Source organism: Phocoena phocoena, chromosome 5 (assembly GCF_963924675.1).
Source record: "Phocoena phocoena chromosome 5, mPhoPho1.1, whole genome shotgun sequence".
Taxonomy (NCBI): Eukaryota; Metazoa; Chordata; class Mammalia; order Artiodactyla; family Phocoenidae; genus Phocoena; species Phocoena phocoena.
The window spans coordinates 138,367,129-138,384,152 of record NC_089223.1 but is presented as its reverse complement, the minus strand read 5'-3'; the positions used below and the strand labels follow the sequence as shown (position 1 = coordinate 138,384,152).

Here is a 17,024-nt window from a genome sequence, read left to right as displayed (position 1 = left end):
GTCCGGCCCCCAGGGAGTCAGCCCTGCCTTGGGAGGCGGTTCTTACCAGCCACAGACCCCAGCCAGGCTTGTGCATAATCAAGGACAGCACAGAACTGGGGCTTCAGCCCACAGCGGTGCCCTCTCCCTGGAGGGAGGGAGCTCCTGCCTGGCCGACCCCTTTGTTCACCCCTTTGTTCCCCGCAGGCCGGCTTCCTTGCCTGTGCCTAGAGATCTGTGTCATAGCGCCCAGAATCGGGCTAGTACCTCTTGTGGATGAGGACAGCAAACTTGGAGGTGCTCCCAAGCTTGTTGGCAGACCGAGAGGGGTGGGGACTGCTGTACCAGGTGTGGCCGGGGCCCTTTTCCGAGGAGGGCACGCTGCCCCTCAAGTGAAAAGAAGTCGCATGCAGTGAGCAGGAGAAAGGGTGCCCCAGACAGGGGGCAGCTTGTGGTGCAGGGGGGTCCCCCAGCCCGGCCTCCTGGCTCCTCCCGTCCCAGCCGCTATATCTCTTCCTCTGCCCCCTCCCACCCACAGCTTGGACCCGGACCTCATCATCTCCGGAAAGAGTACCTGTGTACGAGCCCCCCTTCAGATCCCCCTCTGCCACCAGAGCCACAGCGCCCCAGCCTTTCCACTTCATCCAGACCTGTGAGGAGAGAGGGTCAGGGAGCACCCAGTGCCTCACCCGTCTTCAGGTACCTGGGCGGTGGAGAGGTCAGCAGTCCAGACCCTTCCCATCAAGCCTGCTGTCCTCCGAGATTGGAGTGAGGCCCGACTCTGCTTTTATTCTACTTGAGTCGGTTTTTCTTCCTTCCGCCAGCAATCCCGAAGCCCAGCACTACGACGTGTTGAAACTGTGTCCTGATGTGTGTGTCAGACATAAAGTACTGTTACGTGTATGTTGGTGTCTTTGGTGGACAGGTGCGATTGTGCTGATCTTGGATCCACATTTTAGCTTTCCATCCCCCTAGGATGAAACCCTCACCTTGCTTCCAGTTGCCCCACCCTATGGACAGTCTACAGTGAGGACCCTCCTACAAGGTCCTCTCAGACTACACGTAAGAGTCTGGGAGGTGCATACCCCAGAGTCGGGGTGTTGGCCAGAGGTCACCAGGTAGTGTTAAAGAGGGCTGTTAAAAGTTCTCTAGGCGGACTGTGCTGGTTCACTTCCCACAGTTGACACAGGCTTGCGAGAGCCAATTGCTAAATTTTCAGGAATTTTATAAGCTTGTCATTAAACACTGCCATTGTTAAAAATGTAACTTCAGGGCTTCCCTGGTGGTGCAGTGGTTAAGAATCCGCCTGCCAATGCAGGGGACACGGGTTCAAGCCCCGGTCCGGGAAGATCCCACATGCCGCAGAGCAACTAAGCCCGTGTGCCACAACTACTGAGCCTGCGCTCTAGAGCCCACAAGCCACAACTACTGAAGCCTGTGCGCCTAGAGCCCGTGCTCTGCAACAAGAGAAGCCACCGCAATGAGAAGCCCGTGCACCACAACGAAGAGCAGCCCCCGCTCGCCGCAACTAGAGAAAGCCCACGCGCAGCAACAAAGACCCAATGCAGCCAAAAATAAAATAAATTTTTAAAAAAATGTAACTTCATTTTATTGCATTCATTCACTATTACCCATTTCTGTATGTCTGTTGTAACTGACTGGGATGGCGGAGGTCTGTATAACGTACACCGCGCTTCTCATCGAACCCCACTTTCACAGATAACCCACTGGCAGCTCGAATGCAGCAAAGGTGGGAGTACTTACACCACGGATATTGGCAAATGCCACAGATCAGGGCTTGATTGTCTAGACTTAAAGTGATAGAGAGAATGCTAACAATGAAGATTACACTTAAAAGTATGTTGTGTCTGTAGCCATTACATTGTAAATAGCACGCACACGATGTATAAACGTATTCTGTAACCTAATTTCTTTCCTCAGTGGAGTACATGTCCAGTGAACCCAAACATCTTTAGTTTTTCTCTAATGAAAAGCAAAAGTAGCAAAACTTAGGCTTATTTAGCAGTTAGTGTTCCAGTGTCTTATTTGGGAATGACCTGGGTACTCGAGGAATTCCTGCTGTGAATGGAAGATATTACCTTTCAATATGTCATGTCAGTAAACAAAGGATGTTGTAGCCATCAGTCACTACAGCCGCATCCCGGACGGTGAGCCACGAGGGAGCTCAGGATGGAGACAGGACGCCACCGTCAAACCGTCAGCTGCGGCATGTGCCCCGACCCGCACAGTGCACCCGGAGGAAACTCAGGCTGCCAAAGCATGGGATACTGGCCCCAGATGACTTAAGATGCGTAGCAAAGGAATGATTTCATTAACAGTGATCCTTTGAAGCTCCGGCTACCTGGTCTTTGTTGCAAAATACCCTTTGCATCCTGGCCCCTCCCTCACCTCTTCAGAGCAGTCTCTCTGCGTTATCTGAGATGCTGTGTCCTGGACTTAAGTCCTCAGTTTTGTCCACCAAATAAAACAACTCAACTTTTAGGTTGTGCTTTTTTTTTTTTTTTTTTTCCAGTCTACACCATCTAACTTAATTTAGCAGTTCCAAGTTACTAAAAATCTGGAGGAACCATTTTAAGACAGTCCTAGAACATAATTATTCCTAAAGAGTTCATCTAAAAACTCTTAGCTCATATACATTTAATTTACTTAAAAGTTTTGACTTGGCCTCTGTGCACCAGTGCCAAATCAAATCTTGGAGGTAGAGTTTTGGGTGAAGTAGTAAAGTGGCTTTATTGCTTTGCCAGGCAAAGGGGGACACAGGGGCTCATGCCCCTCACAACTGTCCCAACCCGGGAGGATTTGGTGAGTTTTATAGCAATGGTTCAAAGGCAGGTTGCTGATAAGGCTCAGAGTGTGTGCAGGGCCTGCGCTCCTTTAACCTGGCCTCAGGTGGTCTCTTGATGAGCTTCTCTGGGAATGAAGAATGCTAACATCTTCCATTTGTTGGGGTTTAGTTCTGTAAAGAGCTCAAAGATATTGTTATGTGCATCCCTTGGGGGGGAACCAGGACCCTGCCCCAAGGCTGCACCATTGTTTCTTGGCCACTCCTCCCTTATTTCTGCATCCCCTCCCTTCCCTGATTAGCAACTGTTCAAATCTGCCCCTTGGGACTCAGGGAAGGTCATGGAGGCTGGAGTCTGATCTCTACAAACCAGAAACGGGGGACAAAGAAAGGTTTGCATGCCCAAGAGTCTCACAGGGTCCTGCTCTGTTTCAGTTTTATCATATCAAGTTATTTTTCTTGCTGACAAGTTTTGTAACAGGAATAATCAGATCTTAATTTGACTTGTAGTAAAGCTAATACAATAAAAGTATTACACTTAACGCTGGTGAGTCTAAAGACATGTCTGTATTAATTAAACCAAACTTGTTTTCATTCATTAAAAATTAATCCTAGATGATATCCTGAAATTCATTTAGGTTAGTCTTATATTTCTGAGTATCTACATAAGCACTTAATTTCCCTTAAGCCAATTAAATAGAGCTCTTTTACAAATTAGTTTTGGCAATACCACACATCCACAAAACACACATGCATAGATACATACAAACAGAGACCCTGCACTTCTGAAACCAAGCAGAACCCTGTGGGGCTCCTGGGCATGAAAGCCTTTCTGTGTCCCCCATTTCTTGTTTGTAGGAAATAGACTTCAGCCTCCACCACCTTCCCTGAGTCCTAAAAGGCAGGTCCAAACAGTTGCTAATCAGGGAAGGGAGGGGATGCAGAGACAAGGGAGGAACTGCCAAGAAACAATAGTGCAGCCTTGGGGCAGGGTCCTGCACCACAACTACTGAGCTCGTATGCCTCAACTAAAGAGCCTGTGTGCCGCAAAGTACAGAGCCCAGGTGCTCCGGAACCCGTGCGCCACAACTAGAGAGAAGCCCGCCCACTGCAACGAAGATGCTGCGTGCTGCGACCAAGACCCAATGCAGCCAAAGACAAGAAAATAAAAATAAATAAATAAGGGACTTCCCTGCTGTCCAGCGGGTGGGACTCCGCGCTCCCAGTGCAGGGGGCCTGGGTTTGATCCCTGACCAGGGAACTCGATCCCGCCTGCGTGCAGCAACCAAGAGTTCACGTGCCACAGCTAAGGAGTCCGCATGCCGCAGCTGAAGATCGGGCTAAGACCGGGCGCAGCCAAAATAAATAAATAAATGATAAATAAATAAATATATATTTTAAAATAATAAATAAATAAATCTTAAAAAAATGAAATGAATAATACCAATTTCCATGTATGGTCATATGGCCTACCACTTTATTTTTTATTATAATTATTACTTTTTTTGCGGTCCACGGGCCTCTCACTGCTGTGGCCTCTCCCGTTGCGGAGCACAGGCTCCAGACGCGCAGGCTCAGCGGCCATGGCTCACGGGCCCAGTCGCTCCGCGGCATGTGGGATCTTCCCGGACCGGGGCACGAACCCGTGTCCCCTGCATCGGCAGGCGGACTCTCAACCACTGTGCCACCAGGGAAGCCCTGGCCTACCACTTTATTTTTAATTTTTGAAACATGACCATAAACCTTTATGAAAAATTATAACAAGGTCTTCATTTCATTTACTTTTAGCTATGTCATAAATACCAGAAGAGAAACTGGATGGTTTGTGAGGAAAGAGAAAACGTTTTCCATAAAGCAAATTTAGAAATCCTTCCCTTTTGGCTCCGTTTTCTGATCCCCCTTCACTGTGTTGAAGAGAGATCAAGTTCTTCCAGGTTTTTGCTTAGGTGGGTGGTTTCCAGACTGACCGGACTCTCCAGGTCCAGGTGGTTCCTGCACAGCACTTTCCGGTCACTGGATCTATGACTTGTCCAACCTTGAAAATGGTCTCAGCCAGTTCACGCTCCACCTGCTTTGTTCGCGGGACAGGTAGAGCTCTGAGGAGCACGATACCCCCACGGTGCACTGCTGGAGAGCATGGTGGGCAAAGTAGGTTTTTCGCTTATTAAGATACTGGTCCTCTGGAGAAAATCCTTTTGGAGATTCAGCTCAAATGTCTTATATAATCAAGAACGCTCTCCTTCAGCAACCTCTAATAAACAGGGATCCAGAACAAGCCTGGTCACTGTCACTCCAGCAGTTGTTTGCGTTGCTGTCCCGTGACAGCACTTGGCGTGGACAGATGAACGAGCTATTGACATTATGTGGCTTTGGTCACCTGGAGGGCTCCCACATGACAGCCTATCACTTTAAATATCGAAACATACTGGACAAAATATGAAACAAAGGTTTTCAGGCAGTAGACGACAGGCAGTGCAGGACAGTGATCCTTGGGAGAAGGGAAACAGCAAGGTGAGTTCCGTGGTTGGCCAGCCTGCCTCTGGAGGAACGTACCAGGCTGCAGGACACGGAGGAAGAACCCAAATAAAGCTGGCTATGCCCGTGGCTTGAAGAGACAGAGTTCAGCGTCCGGGGAGCCCAAGGTGACTGGAACTTTTCGGGCAGAGTTGCAGAGGGAAAAGGCAAAGCTCTGGGGCTCTGCAGTGTGTCCCCTCCAGTTCTCAGCACATACAGAAGTGCCCCGAGGCTGGGAAAGACCCTGGAACAGGGAAAGTGGAACAATGCTCAGAGTTCACGCGGGCCAGAAGGAGGTTCCCGATGGCCACGGGGCACTGAGTACAGCGCTCAGAAAGCCACTGCTTAGTATTAAGGGCAAACTGGCTCAGACTCAGGGGTTTTCTGAGCCCACCTAACGAAACCTAAAAGGAAGACCCAAAGGATCAAATTATTTCCAAGTAACTAACTGCGTTCCAGAACAAAGCTCAAAAACATATAAAGAAGAAAAAAATCCCTATGACCCAACACTATAAAAATTACAATATCTGGCATCCGATAAAATTACCATAAACGTAAAGGAGCAGGAAAATACAACTCATAATAAAGGGGAAAAAAATCAATCAATTGGACCAGAACCAGAAATGAGACAGATAATAGAATCAGTAGACAAGGGCATTAAAGTTTATTATAACTATCTGAAATATCCAGGAAGGTAGGAGAAAGATTAAAAGATGTTAAGTAGGGCTATAAAAGACCTCAAATGAGAATACATGTCCAGGGACTTCCCTGGTGGCGCAGTGGTTAAGAATCCACCTGCCAATGCAGGGGACACGGGTTTGAGCCCTGTCCGGGAAGATCCCACATGCCAAGGGGCAACTAAGCCCGTGCGCCACAACTACTGAGCCTGCGCTCCAGAGCCCGCGTGCCACAACTACTGAAGCCCGCGTGCCACAACTACTGAGCCCGAGCACCATAACTGCTGAAGCCCGCATGCCTAGAAACCATGCTCCACAACAAGAGAAGCCACTGCAGTGAGAAACCCGAGCACCGCAACGAAGAGTAGCCCCCGCTCGCCACAATTAGAGAAAGCCCACGTGCAGCAACGAAGGCCCAAAGCAGCCATAAATAAATACATAAATAATAAAATAGAAAATGCATGTCCATACAAAGACTTGTGTGTGAATATCCACAGCAGCTTTATTTGTAATAGCCAAATACCGGAAATTATCCAAATTTCTATCAACGAGTGAATGCACAAACAAATTGTGGTTTTTCCACACAATGGAATACTACTCACCGATAAAAAGAACACACTATTGGTGCGCCCAACGGCATAGACAAATCTCAAAATAACTTTACTAATTTACGGAAGACAGACAAAGAATATATTGTATGATTCCACGTACATGAAATTGTAGAAAATGCAGGCTAGCAACAGAAAGCGGATTGGTGGTTATCTTGGGGGGAGGTGCCAGTGAGAGGCAGGAGGGGAGATTGCAAAGAGAGATGAGGGTGTTTGGGTGGCAGTGGGTATGTTCCTTGTCTTCATGGTGGTAATGGCATCACACGTGCATGCTGACCTTCAAAATGAAACAGTTGTTTTACCAGCAAAAATGGGTTTACTCGGGAATAGCAGAGAACTGTGACTTGGGACAAGCACGCTATACAAAGGCCAAAGGCAAGTCTAACAAAGGAGAGGAACATTATTTTACAGAGAAAAAGGAGGAAGTTGGGAGGGGTTGTTTTGAACCAAAGTCCATTGGAGAAAAGTGAGAGTTCAGAGTGGTGATGGATTCTGGCTGAGCTTCTGGGGAAGTGGATTTCTCGTAGGAGATGCCCTGTACATCTTTTCCTGTGGGGACCTGTAACTGATGATTCTTCCTGTGACCAACTTTGAGTGGTACTGCATGAGAGCTCCCCCTTCTGGCCTCCTGACTCCATTTCAGTGAGGTTTCCCTTTATTAATTTTCACATGTATACATGGAAATCGATCTAATTGTGTATTGCATGTCAATCACACCTGAATGAACCTGTAAAAGAGTGACAAAATAAATTTAATAATACTTTCAGCCTCCTACCAGATCCTTTGGGTATTTTGTCCAGAGCACTTTAACTCTATTAACCCCTCCCTGATTTATATGTTGCCACATATTTTAATTCTATCTTTTTATTATTGTTTAGTGGAGTCATGGCTTCTTTATACTGTATTTACCCCCAGATTTTCCTCTTCCTTTGCCCCCGAGTGAGTTCCAGATCTTCCATCTAGGAGCTCTTTATCTCAGCCTGAACTACATCCTTTAGAATTTCCTTCCTAAGGACATTCTGTCTCTGAGTAAACGTGTGTTTATTTTGTCTCATTCTTTGTTTAAAAATATAAGTAATCTTTTTTTTTAGTAAATACATACAGAGATGTGCAGAAATCATAAATATACAGTTGAACTTCCACAAAGTAAGCACACTGGGTCTCCAACATCTGAATCAAGAACCAGAGTATGACCCACGCCTTGGAATCACCCCTGCACCCCTCCCGATATAGTCCTTTTAACGTGCTTGTATTTGTTGAGGAGTTTTGCATCGATGCTCGTGAGGACTGTTGGTCTGAAGTGCTTCTCCGGCCTTGGTATCAGGTAGTGCTGGCTTTATGGAATGAGTTAGGAAATATTTCATACTCTTCAATTTTTTGGAAAAGTTTGAGAAGGATTGGTGTTAATACTTCTTTAAATGTTTGCTGGAATTCACCAGTGAAGCCATCAGGTCCAGGGCTTTTCTTTGTTGGGAGATTTTTGATTATTGATTCAATCTCCTCACTAGTTATGGGTCTATTCGGAATTCCTGTTTCCTCATGGTTTCGTCTTAGTAGGTTTTGTGCTTCTAGGAATTTGTCCATTTCATCTAGGTTATCCAATTTGTTGGTGTGCGTTGCTCACTCTCCTGTAGTCCTTTCATTTCTGTTGAATCGGTAGTGATGCCTCCACTTTCATGTATGATTTTAGGGAACTGAGTCTCTTCTCTCTTTTTCTTAGTCCGTCTAGCTAACGGTTTGTCAATTTTGTTGGTATTTTCAAAGAACCAACTTTTTGTTTCATTGATTTTTCTCTATTGTTTTTCTATTCTCTATTTCATTTCTCTCCACCCTAATCTACCCTTTATTTCTTTACTTCTAGTTTTTTGTTTTGTGTTTTGGCTGTGCCTCGCGGCTTGTGGGATCTTAGTTCCCCAACTAGGGATCGAACCCGTGCCCTCGGCAGTGAACCTGCCAAGTCCTAACCACTGGGCCACCAGGGAATTCCCTCCTTCTGCCAGTTTTAGGTTTAGTTTGTTCTTCTTTTTCTAGCTCCTTAAGTTGTAAAATTAGGTTGTTGGTTTGAGATCTTTTTAAAAAATGTATCTATAGCTCTAATTTCCCCCTTATCACTGCTTTCGTGGTGTCCCATAAGTTTTGGTATGTTTTGTTTTTGTTTCCATTCCTCTCCAAGTAATTTCTAAGTTCCCTTTCGATTTCTTCTTTGATCCTTTGGTTCTGTAATGTTCCACTTCTCCTTCTGTTATTGATTTCCGCATCATCCCGTAGTGGTCAGAGAATGTACTTTTTATGGTATCTAGCTTGGAAAATCTACTGATGGGAATTCCTTGGTGGTCCAGCGGTTGGGATTCTGTGCTCTCGCTGCCGAGGGCTCGGGTTCAATATCTGTTCAGGGAACTAAAATCCCGCAGGCCACACAGCACGGCCAAAAGAAAAAAACCTGTTGAGACTTAATCAGTGACTTAATATATGGTCTCTCCTGGAAAGCGTCCCATGTGCACCTGAGAAGGGTGTGTGTACTGTTGTCACTGGGTGGAGTGTCCTGGGCATGACGGTTAGATCTGGTTGGTTTACTGTGTTGCTTAGGTCCTGTTTCCTTACTTATCTTCTGTCTGGTTGTTCTATCCAATATTATGAGTGGGGTATCGAAGTCTCCAATTGTTATGGTAGAACTGTGTTTCTCTCTTTAATTCCATTAGTTTTTGCTTCATGTATTTTCATGGTCTGTCATCAGGTGTGTAAACATTTATATTTGTCATATCCTTTTGCCGTATCAAGCCTTTTATTGACGTGTAATGTCCTTCTTTGTCTCTTGTAAACTTTTTCGATATAAAGTCTATTTTGCCTGATATCAGTTTAGCCACCCCTGCTCTCTTTTGGGTTTTATTTGCAGGGAATACCCTTTTTCATCCTTTCACCGTCAATCTTTTGTGTCTTTGGATTTAAAGCGAGCCTCTTGCAGGCAGCATAGAGGTAGGTCACGTGCTTTTATCTGCTTGGGTTTTCCAAGGCTTAAGATGAGGACGCTTCCTGCTAGGGATCATTTGAATTTTCTTCTGCCACTTGCCACGAGAATCATCACGAGTGCAGAACCATTTCCAGATAGTTTCCTTGTCTACACTTTCCTGGCGTATCCCGGAGCAGCTTCATGCCGGAGCCGGCTCTTGTGTTACAACCCTTCTTCCCTTCACCCTCAGTATCAAGACAGCTCACTGCCAGGCCTGCAGGCCAGGAGAGGAGGCCTGGGCCTACTTCTGGTGTCCCTTCCCTGCTGAACGAGTGGTGTGTGTGCATCAGACTTGCTCTGGACCTAAACCGCTAACCCCGGAGCCACGAAGCTCAGACTCTCTTGCCTCTTCTCCCAGCTCTGTTTGCTGGCAGGGCCTGGGCAGAGTTAACCTGATGACCTCTGCCCCTTGAACCCACCCCCGCCAGTCCCTCCCCACCACCTGCGGGGTCATTGGCAACTCGCCTGGGCTCCACCTCCCTTGGCGGGGGAGGTAAGTGGAAGGGGGAGGTGAGGGTTGGCGGGGAAGAGGTGAGGGTAACCTGACTGCTGAGAGTTGGGGGCAGTGGGCAGATCTGCTCTGGACAGGGGAGAAGGTCCCCGAGAGGCTGTCCTGGGCAGAGCCCATGGCAAGCACGAACAGCCTTTTCCCAGTGTCTGATGAGACGCCACTGGACCCCCACCTCTGCCCCACAGTGGTGGCGGCCGGGGAGAGTCTGGAGGGGATGAGGGCTCTGGGGCATCAAAGGGATTCATGCCCAGAGCGTCCTGGTGTCATTGTGCAGGCCACGTTCATGCTGACTTCTGTGCCTCGATCTCCAGCTGGACAGCGGCTCGGAACCCAGGCCCCACAAGGCGTTCACCCTGCACCCTTTCACTTGCCCACCCCGAGGGCCGCTCCTTTCCCCAGCTGCCCACACGGCCCTCCTCCCACTTCCTGCCCGCTTTGTCCCATCCGGTCCGAGCCCTGGACAAGCAGCTCCTCCCAGGCCTGGGCTACACAGCCAGCGCCTCTCTGCCTGCCTAGGCCCATCTCCTGCTCACCTGGGCCCGCGCTCACGCAGTCACACCTCCTGCACATCTTCTGAGCACCCGGTAGGGAGGGCCTGGCCTTCTGGTGAGAAGACACAGACCGGGGCTCCTCAACTGCTGCTCCGTCCACGGTTTGGGCTGGATCATCCTTTGTGGGTCGTCCTGCTTTGCAGGGTGCTTAGCGGCGCCCTTGACGTCTGCCCAGTGGGTTCAGTGGCACCTCTCCTCCCAGCCGCAACCATCCAAAATGCCCCCAGATGCCAAGTATCCCTGAGGGCAAAACTGCCCCCCACCCCCAAGAGCTCTGGACACAAGGAACGATCAACGTACTTAATAAATTACATAGTGAGTCAGGGGAGAGTGTAAGGAAAAGGAAAAATGTAGGACGGGGTAAGAGGGACTGGAGAGGATGGGATGGTGTTATGGACTGTTCCCATCCACCACCACCCCCAATTAATGTGTCGAAGCCTTAATCCCCAAGGTGGCTGTATTTGGAGATGTGGCCCCTAAGGAAGAAAACAGGCTAAATGAGGTCAGTGGGGTGGGGCCCTGATCTGATAGGATTAGTGTCCTTTTAGGAAGAGACACCAGAGGCTTGCTCCCTGGATGTCTCTCCTCTGTTTTCTCTATAGTACACAGGATGGGTGGGCTGGCTCTCACAGACAAGGAACTACTTGAGCAGAGCCTCAAGGGAGAGAGGAAGAAGGCTGTGGCATCCTTGGAAACAGGTGGGCCCAGCTCGAGGAAAGGCCCTGGGGCAGGAGCAGCAGAGTGTCCCCAGCGGCCTGGCAAGGAGATTATGTGGCTGGCATGGCGTGGGCAGGTAAGGGGTGGGAGGGAAGGTTGGCAGGCAGACAGCCTCCCAGCCACATCAGGGCTTGGACTGTCACTGTGGTGAGACGGGATCCATGGAGGGCTGTGAGCAGAGAGGGGGCAGCATCTGATGACGATTGAAAAGGCCCCTCTGTCATAGCAGCACTAGTCACAACAGCAAAAGCATGGAAGCACCCACACGTGAATGGAAACAAAATGTGGTCCATACACACGGTGGAATATTATTCAGCCTTAAAAAGGAAGGGAATCTCGACACCTGCTAAAATGTGGGTGAACCTTGAGGACATTCTGCTCAGTGAAAAAAGCCAGTCACAAAAGGACAAAATACTGTGCATTTCCACTTATATGAGGTCCCCGGAGGAGTCAAAGACACAGAGACAGAAAGTAGATGGTGGGTGCTAGGTGCTGGGGGAGAGAGGAATTAGCGTTTAATGAGGACAGAGTTTCAGTGTGGGAAGATGAAGAAATTCTACTCATGGGTGGTGGTGATGGCTGCACAACGCGGTAAATACTGTGAACCATACTTAATGCCACTGAACTCTACACCTAAAAATAGTGAATACGGTCAATTTTATGTTATATTTACTTTACCACAATTTAAAAAAGGAAATAAGAAAGGTCCCTCTGGCTGTCTTAGGGCAACTGGACCACAAGGAGGTGAGCTACACAGAGGTGGTGAGAGGGCTCAAGAGTCCAGGTGAAGGGCTTCCCTGGTGGCGCAGTGGTTAAGCATCCGCCGGCCAGTGCAGGCGACGCAGGTTCAAGCCCTGGTCAGGGAACTAAGATCCCACATGCCACAGGGCAACTAAGCCCGTGGGGCAACTGAAGAGCCCGCGTGCCACAACTAAAGAGCCTGCACACCACAACTGGAGAGGCTGTGCCCGGCAACTAGAGAAGCCTGCATGCCGCGACGAAGATCCCGCTTGCTGCAACTAAGACCTGATGCAGCCAAAAATAAATAAATAAAATATTAAAAAAAAAAAAAAAAAGAGTCCAGGTGAGGGGCGGTGTGGACCAGGGATCTGGAGCCTAGCTCGGAGAATGATTCTGGTGGCTCTGAGAGTGGAGTGCACAGGATTTCTAAAAGGACTGCTGTGGGTTTGGTCTGAGCAGCTGCCAGGATGGACTGCCCTCACCAGAGATGGGGAAGGCTGTGGGCAGTTGTTGGGCTTTATTCTGGGGGGAAGAGGGACAGCAGATTTGGACATGCTGACCTTGAGAAGTCTATTCTCCAAGTGGAGACTTGGACCTCTCCAAGTCCAGGGCAGTTGGATGGGACACCTGGAACTGCATGGCTGGTTTTTACAGCTGCGATTGGACAAGGTCACAAAGGACATGGCCCTGAGGAGGGAACATGAAGAGGTGGGGGGCGAAGATGGAGCAAGGAGGGGGGGGGGCCACGGGGCCACTGATGGCCAGTGGGGAGGCCTGAGGACTGGTCCTTGGATGCTTTAGGTGGGTCAGGGCAGTGCTGGCTGGACAGGTGTGGGCTCAAGACAGAAGGGGAGAAACTGCACAGCCAGGAGAGGTGATGGGGGGAGGCAGGGGCTCACGAAGTTTGTCTTATTGGGATGTGAAAGAAATCACAGCCTACTTGCTGAAGAGCCAGTGGGGAAGGAAAATCCGTACCCTTGGGGAGGGGAGAGGGAGGAGGACGCAGGCTAGGGTGAGGGATGGGGGACGGGGCGGGGGGCGGAGAAGAAGTGTGTGGCCGGGCACTCAGGACCCGGGCAGCCCTGGGGTTCCGCCCGGCGGACCGGTGGCGCGGTCCCCTCGGTAGAGAAGCACAGTTGCGGGGAGGATGCGGCCAGGGGCTCGAGGGTGTGCGGGGCAGGGATGGTCAGGCTGGGCCGCGCCGGGGAAGCGGGAGAAGGGACACTCTGATGGATCCACGCGTCCGCAGCTGTGCCTCCCACCGCACCGCCGCCGAGGTCTCCCCGAGCCTTGCCCGTGCGCGCGCAGGGACAGCGGGGCAGGAGCCGGCCGCGATCCGGAGGCAGCGGGACGGAACGACAGGTAGAAAAAGCCCGTGCGGTGTGGCGCCCTCCGGCCACACGTCCCAACCCAGTGGCCCCTCGGGGCTGCTGCTCGGGTCGGCCGCCGCGCCCCGCCCCACTTGGGCACTGGGCTCCGGATAAAGGGCGCGGAAATGCGCACGTCCGGGAATGCCGCCCGCTGGCCCCCGAGCCCCTGCGCCGGGCCGGCCCGCGTTTCCGGAGGCCCCCCGCCCAGTCCCGGGCTGCAGCGCGAGCCTGACCCTGAGCCCGACGTGGGGGAGAGAGTGGCGCTCACGAGCACTGCCCCCTCCCCTAGGTCAGCAAACCCTCGTCCGGTCGGGGCTTTGGTCATCCCATCCCGTGCCGGGGCGACAGCTGACCCAAGGCCCGGGGGTGGGGCGGAGGGCATCTGGCCCGGCGCTGCCCACCAGGAAGGGGGCCGGGCGCTGCCCCGCACAGCACGGGCTCCGGCACTCAGGCGGGGACGCGGGCCTGGGCGCACTCTCCGGAGGTCGGGGCCTCTGCATCAGTGCTGCGCCTCGTAGAGACCAAGTAGACGCCAAGTGGAGACCTTCCCTCTCAGAGGGGCCGGGTATCCCCCGCACGCGTGGGCCTGGCGGAGACCTGAAACCCGCGCGCATCGGGGCGCCCGCGGGGGCCACACTCGGCTCTTTACTTCCAACAACCTTGTGTGGTCACGAGGGAGCAAAGGGCATAGAGGGGCCAAGTGACCCCTCCGAGGTCATGCAGCGGGGGTGGGGGTGTGTGGCAAATAGGTGTCAGGGCGCGGAGCGGCGGAGGGGAGACCCGGCAGGCCGATAGGCTTCTCACCTGTCCCTCTCCCCTGAAGCGCAGGGGCAAGCCTGGGCCCGAGTCAGGAGCGGAGAGAGCGGATCCCCACCGGCCCACGGGCCTGGGTCGCTCCTGGCCCCGATCTCCCCCGAGCAATCCGACCCGACTGGACCTCCCTGGCCCGGGAGCAGAGGCCGCGCCTTTGCATTCACTGGCCCCTAGTCCCTGGCGTGCCTCGAGCCCCTCCCTCAGGATCGGCCTAGGGACACCCCAAGCCCCGGGACCGCCGAGCTCCCGCGGCAGATTTCCCGCTTCCTTGGCTTAATTCCGGCCGGCAGTGGCTCTGTAGGAGTTATCCAGGCGCCGCCTCCTCCAAGCAGCCCTCCCCACTCCGTGGCCTGTGGGCCCGACGGTGCTCTGGGCGCAGATCCCGCCCGGGGCTGGGCACACGGAGCCCAGGAGCCACCTCGGTCTCTTTAAGCCCGCTGTTTTCGCAGTCCCGGGGTTTCCATGACGACGACGTCTGATAGGGGACCCGGGCGGGGTCGGAGCGCATGCGCGGTGCGCGCCGGACGCCGCAAGTCTTCCCGAGTCGCCGGCGCTGCTGTCGCGGCGTCCCCAACTGCGGTAAAGGCGGGGTGGGGTTCGCTGGGCCGGGGTGGGGTGGGGAGGGAGAGGGAAGGAGTCGCTGGGCCCGGGGGGCGTGGCGGGGGTGGAGGGGCCGGGGTGGGGAGCTGCGAGACCCGGTGGGCCGGGTGGGGGGGGTTCGCTCGTCCAGGGGGGCGGGCCCTGGAGGTGGGTTCGCTGGTCCGCGGAGGTCAGGGTGGGGTAGGGGCTCGCGAGGCCGGGTCCCGGGGTGGGTGTTCGCTGGCCGGAGTTGCGGGCGCTGCTGACCCTCGGCTGCTGCAGGGCGCGCGGGCTCCCTCCGCTCGGCCATGGCCCCCTCGCCGCCGTGCAGGCCCCCTCGGTCGCCGCCGCCGCCGCTGCTTCTGCTGGTGCTGCTGAGCGTCGCGCTGCTGGGCGCCCAGGCCCGCGCGGAACCCGCCGCCGGGAGCGCCGTCCCCGCGCAGAGTAGGTGCCGCGCGCGTGTGCGGAGGGCTCCCCCTTGGCCCTGGCCGCACCCGGGCGAGCGGGAGGGGCGTGGCTCGCCTTTGTTCCTAGGGTGGGCCCCGCGCCCCCTCGGGTGGGAGGTGGGGGCGCACGGAGGCCGCCGCTCCGGTGGGTCCGGGCTGGGGGCGCGCCCCGCGTCCTGACCCGCGTCCCCCGCAGGCCGCCCGTGCGTGGACTGCCACGCTTTCGAGTTCATGCAGCGCGCCCTGCAGGACCTGCGGAAGACGGCCTGCGGCCTTGACGCGCGGGTGAGCCTCCCGGGGAGAGGAGGGTGGGGAGGAGGGCCGCCCCTCTCAACCGCCACACTCAGTTTCTGGTGTCAGTGTGGGAGAGCGGGGGCAGTCCCGTTCCCCTCCTCCCCAGGGCCTCGCCGGCACTTTCCCCGGGGGTCACCTAGTCCCAGTGCAGCCTGCCCCGGGTGGAGTGCCGAGGCCCAGTGAGGGAAGAAACTGAGGCGGGGGAAGGGGTGGTCGGAAGGGGGTGCGTAGGGCTTGCTGGGCACGGAACGTTAGCTTGGGCGCAGCTGTCTGGGGGGTTCCTTGCCCCCGGCCTCACCTGGGGAGGGACGGGTGCGTGCGCAGGGGCCAGGGGTCAGCCCCGTCAGCCGACGGAGTTTCTATTTGTGACAGATATATGTACTCCTCTTGAGAAAGGGAGAGAGCATTCCTAGAAGTAGAAAGCAGGGGAGACCCCCCTGCTCCCCCTTTCTGGCCAATTCCCAAGGGCCCGGCCTGAGACCTGTGGCGCCCCCTGGGGGTCAAGGGGCCTGAGTTTCATTGAGTCTGGAGCTGGGTTCCCGAGAGGAGCAGCCCCAGCCCACCCTGGGGGTCGGGGGAGGGGTGAGAGGGGCCCCTGAGAGCCGAGCGGAAGCTAGGAAAAGTCGTCCCGGTGTGGGGCTGAGGAGGCAGGACTGGCCCAGGACCGCAGAGGCTCCGGGCCGGGAGGGGGGCGTCTGGAGGGCAGCAGAGGTCCCCTGCCGTCAAAGTCTGCAGAGCTGGGGCTGGGGGTGTCCTCACAGAGTCCAGTTCAGGCTCGGAGAGTCTTGGGAATGGGTGGAGACAGGACTGCCAGTGGGTTTTGGGGGGAAGCCGGGAGCTGGGAGGCCCTCGGGAGCTGGGGCGGGGGCAGCGGGCGGTGCCCTGACGGCCCCGTGTTGCTCTTCAGACGGAGACCCTCCTGCTGCAGGCCGAGCGCCGGGCCCTGTGCGCCTGCTGGCCGGCCGGCCGCTGAGGACCCTCAGCCAGACTGCTTCCTCACCAATAAACACCTGGCCCGGCATGCCTGTGTCCTGTCTCCCTGCTCTGGCTACCAGAGCCCACCATCGCCGCCTTCGGGAGTCCCCAGTTGGGACTCTCTCTGGGCCTAGGTTTCTGCAGCTCTTCCGTGAGGGCTGAGGCCCTCGGGACACCTGTCCCACACCAGTGCCACAGTTGAGGGTATGCATGTCCGGCCGCACTTGTGAACCTGCACCCACGGGCACGGTGGCCATGGCAAGTCCGCCTTCCAAGGACCTCTTTCCTGCCTGCCTGCACTTATTTTGAGGTGGGGGGGAGGGGAGCGGTGTAGAGGTGGCCTGGTCCCTGGAGCAGCTGCCCCGCGCCAACCCTCCCAAGGCTCTTCTGTACCGCAGTGAGGACGCCTGTGGTCAGGGTCTCCCTGGAGGTCCAGCCG

General features: G+C 54.0%; 1 protein-coding gene and 1 pseudogene across 1 annotated transcript; one reads left to right on the top strand and one right to left on the bottom strand.

The window, feature by feature from the left end:
- Positions 1-4,683: 4,683 nt before the first annotated feature.
- LOC136123918 (small ribosomal subunit protein uS17m-like) lies at positions 4,684-5,142 on the bottom strand (annotated as a pseudogene).
- Positions 5,143-15,160: 10,018 nt separating this feature from the next.
- On the top strand, positions 15,161-16,583 carry NICOL1 (NELL2 interacting cell ontogeny regulator 1). The gene is made up of 3 exons (XM_065877294.1): positions 15,161-15,314; positions 15,513-15,601; positions 16,518-16,583. The coding sequence occupies exons 1-3, from the start codon at positions 15,179-15,181 to the stop codon at positions 16,581-16,583; spliced, it is 291 nt and encodes a 96-aa protein (XP_065733366.1). The 5' UTR covers positions 15,161-15,178.
- Positions 16,584-17,024: the final 441 nt, after the last annotated feature.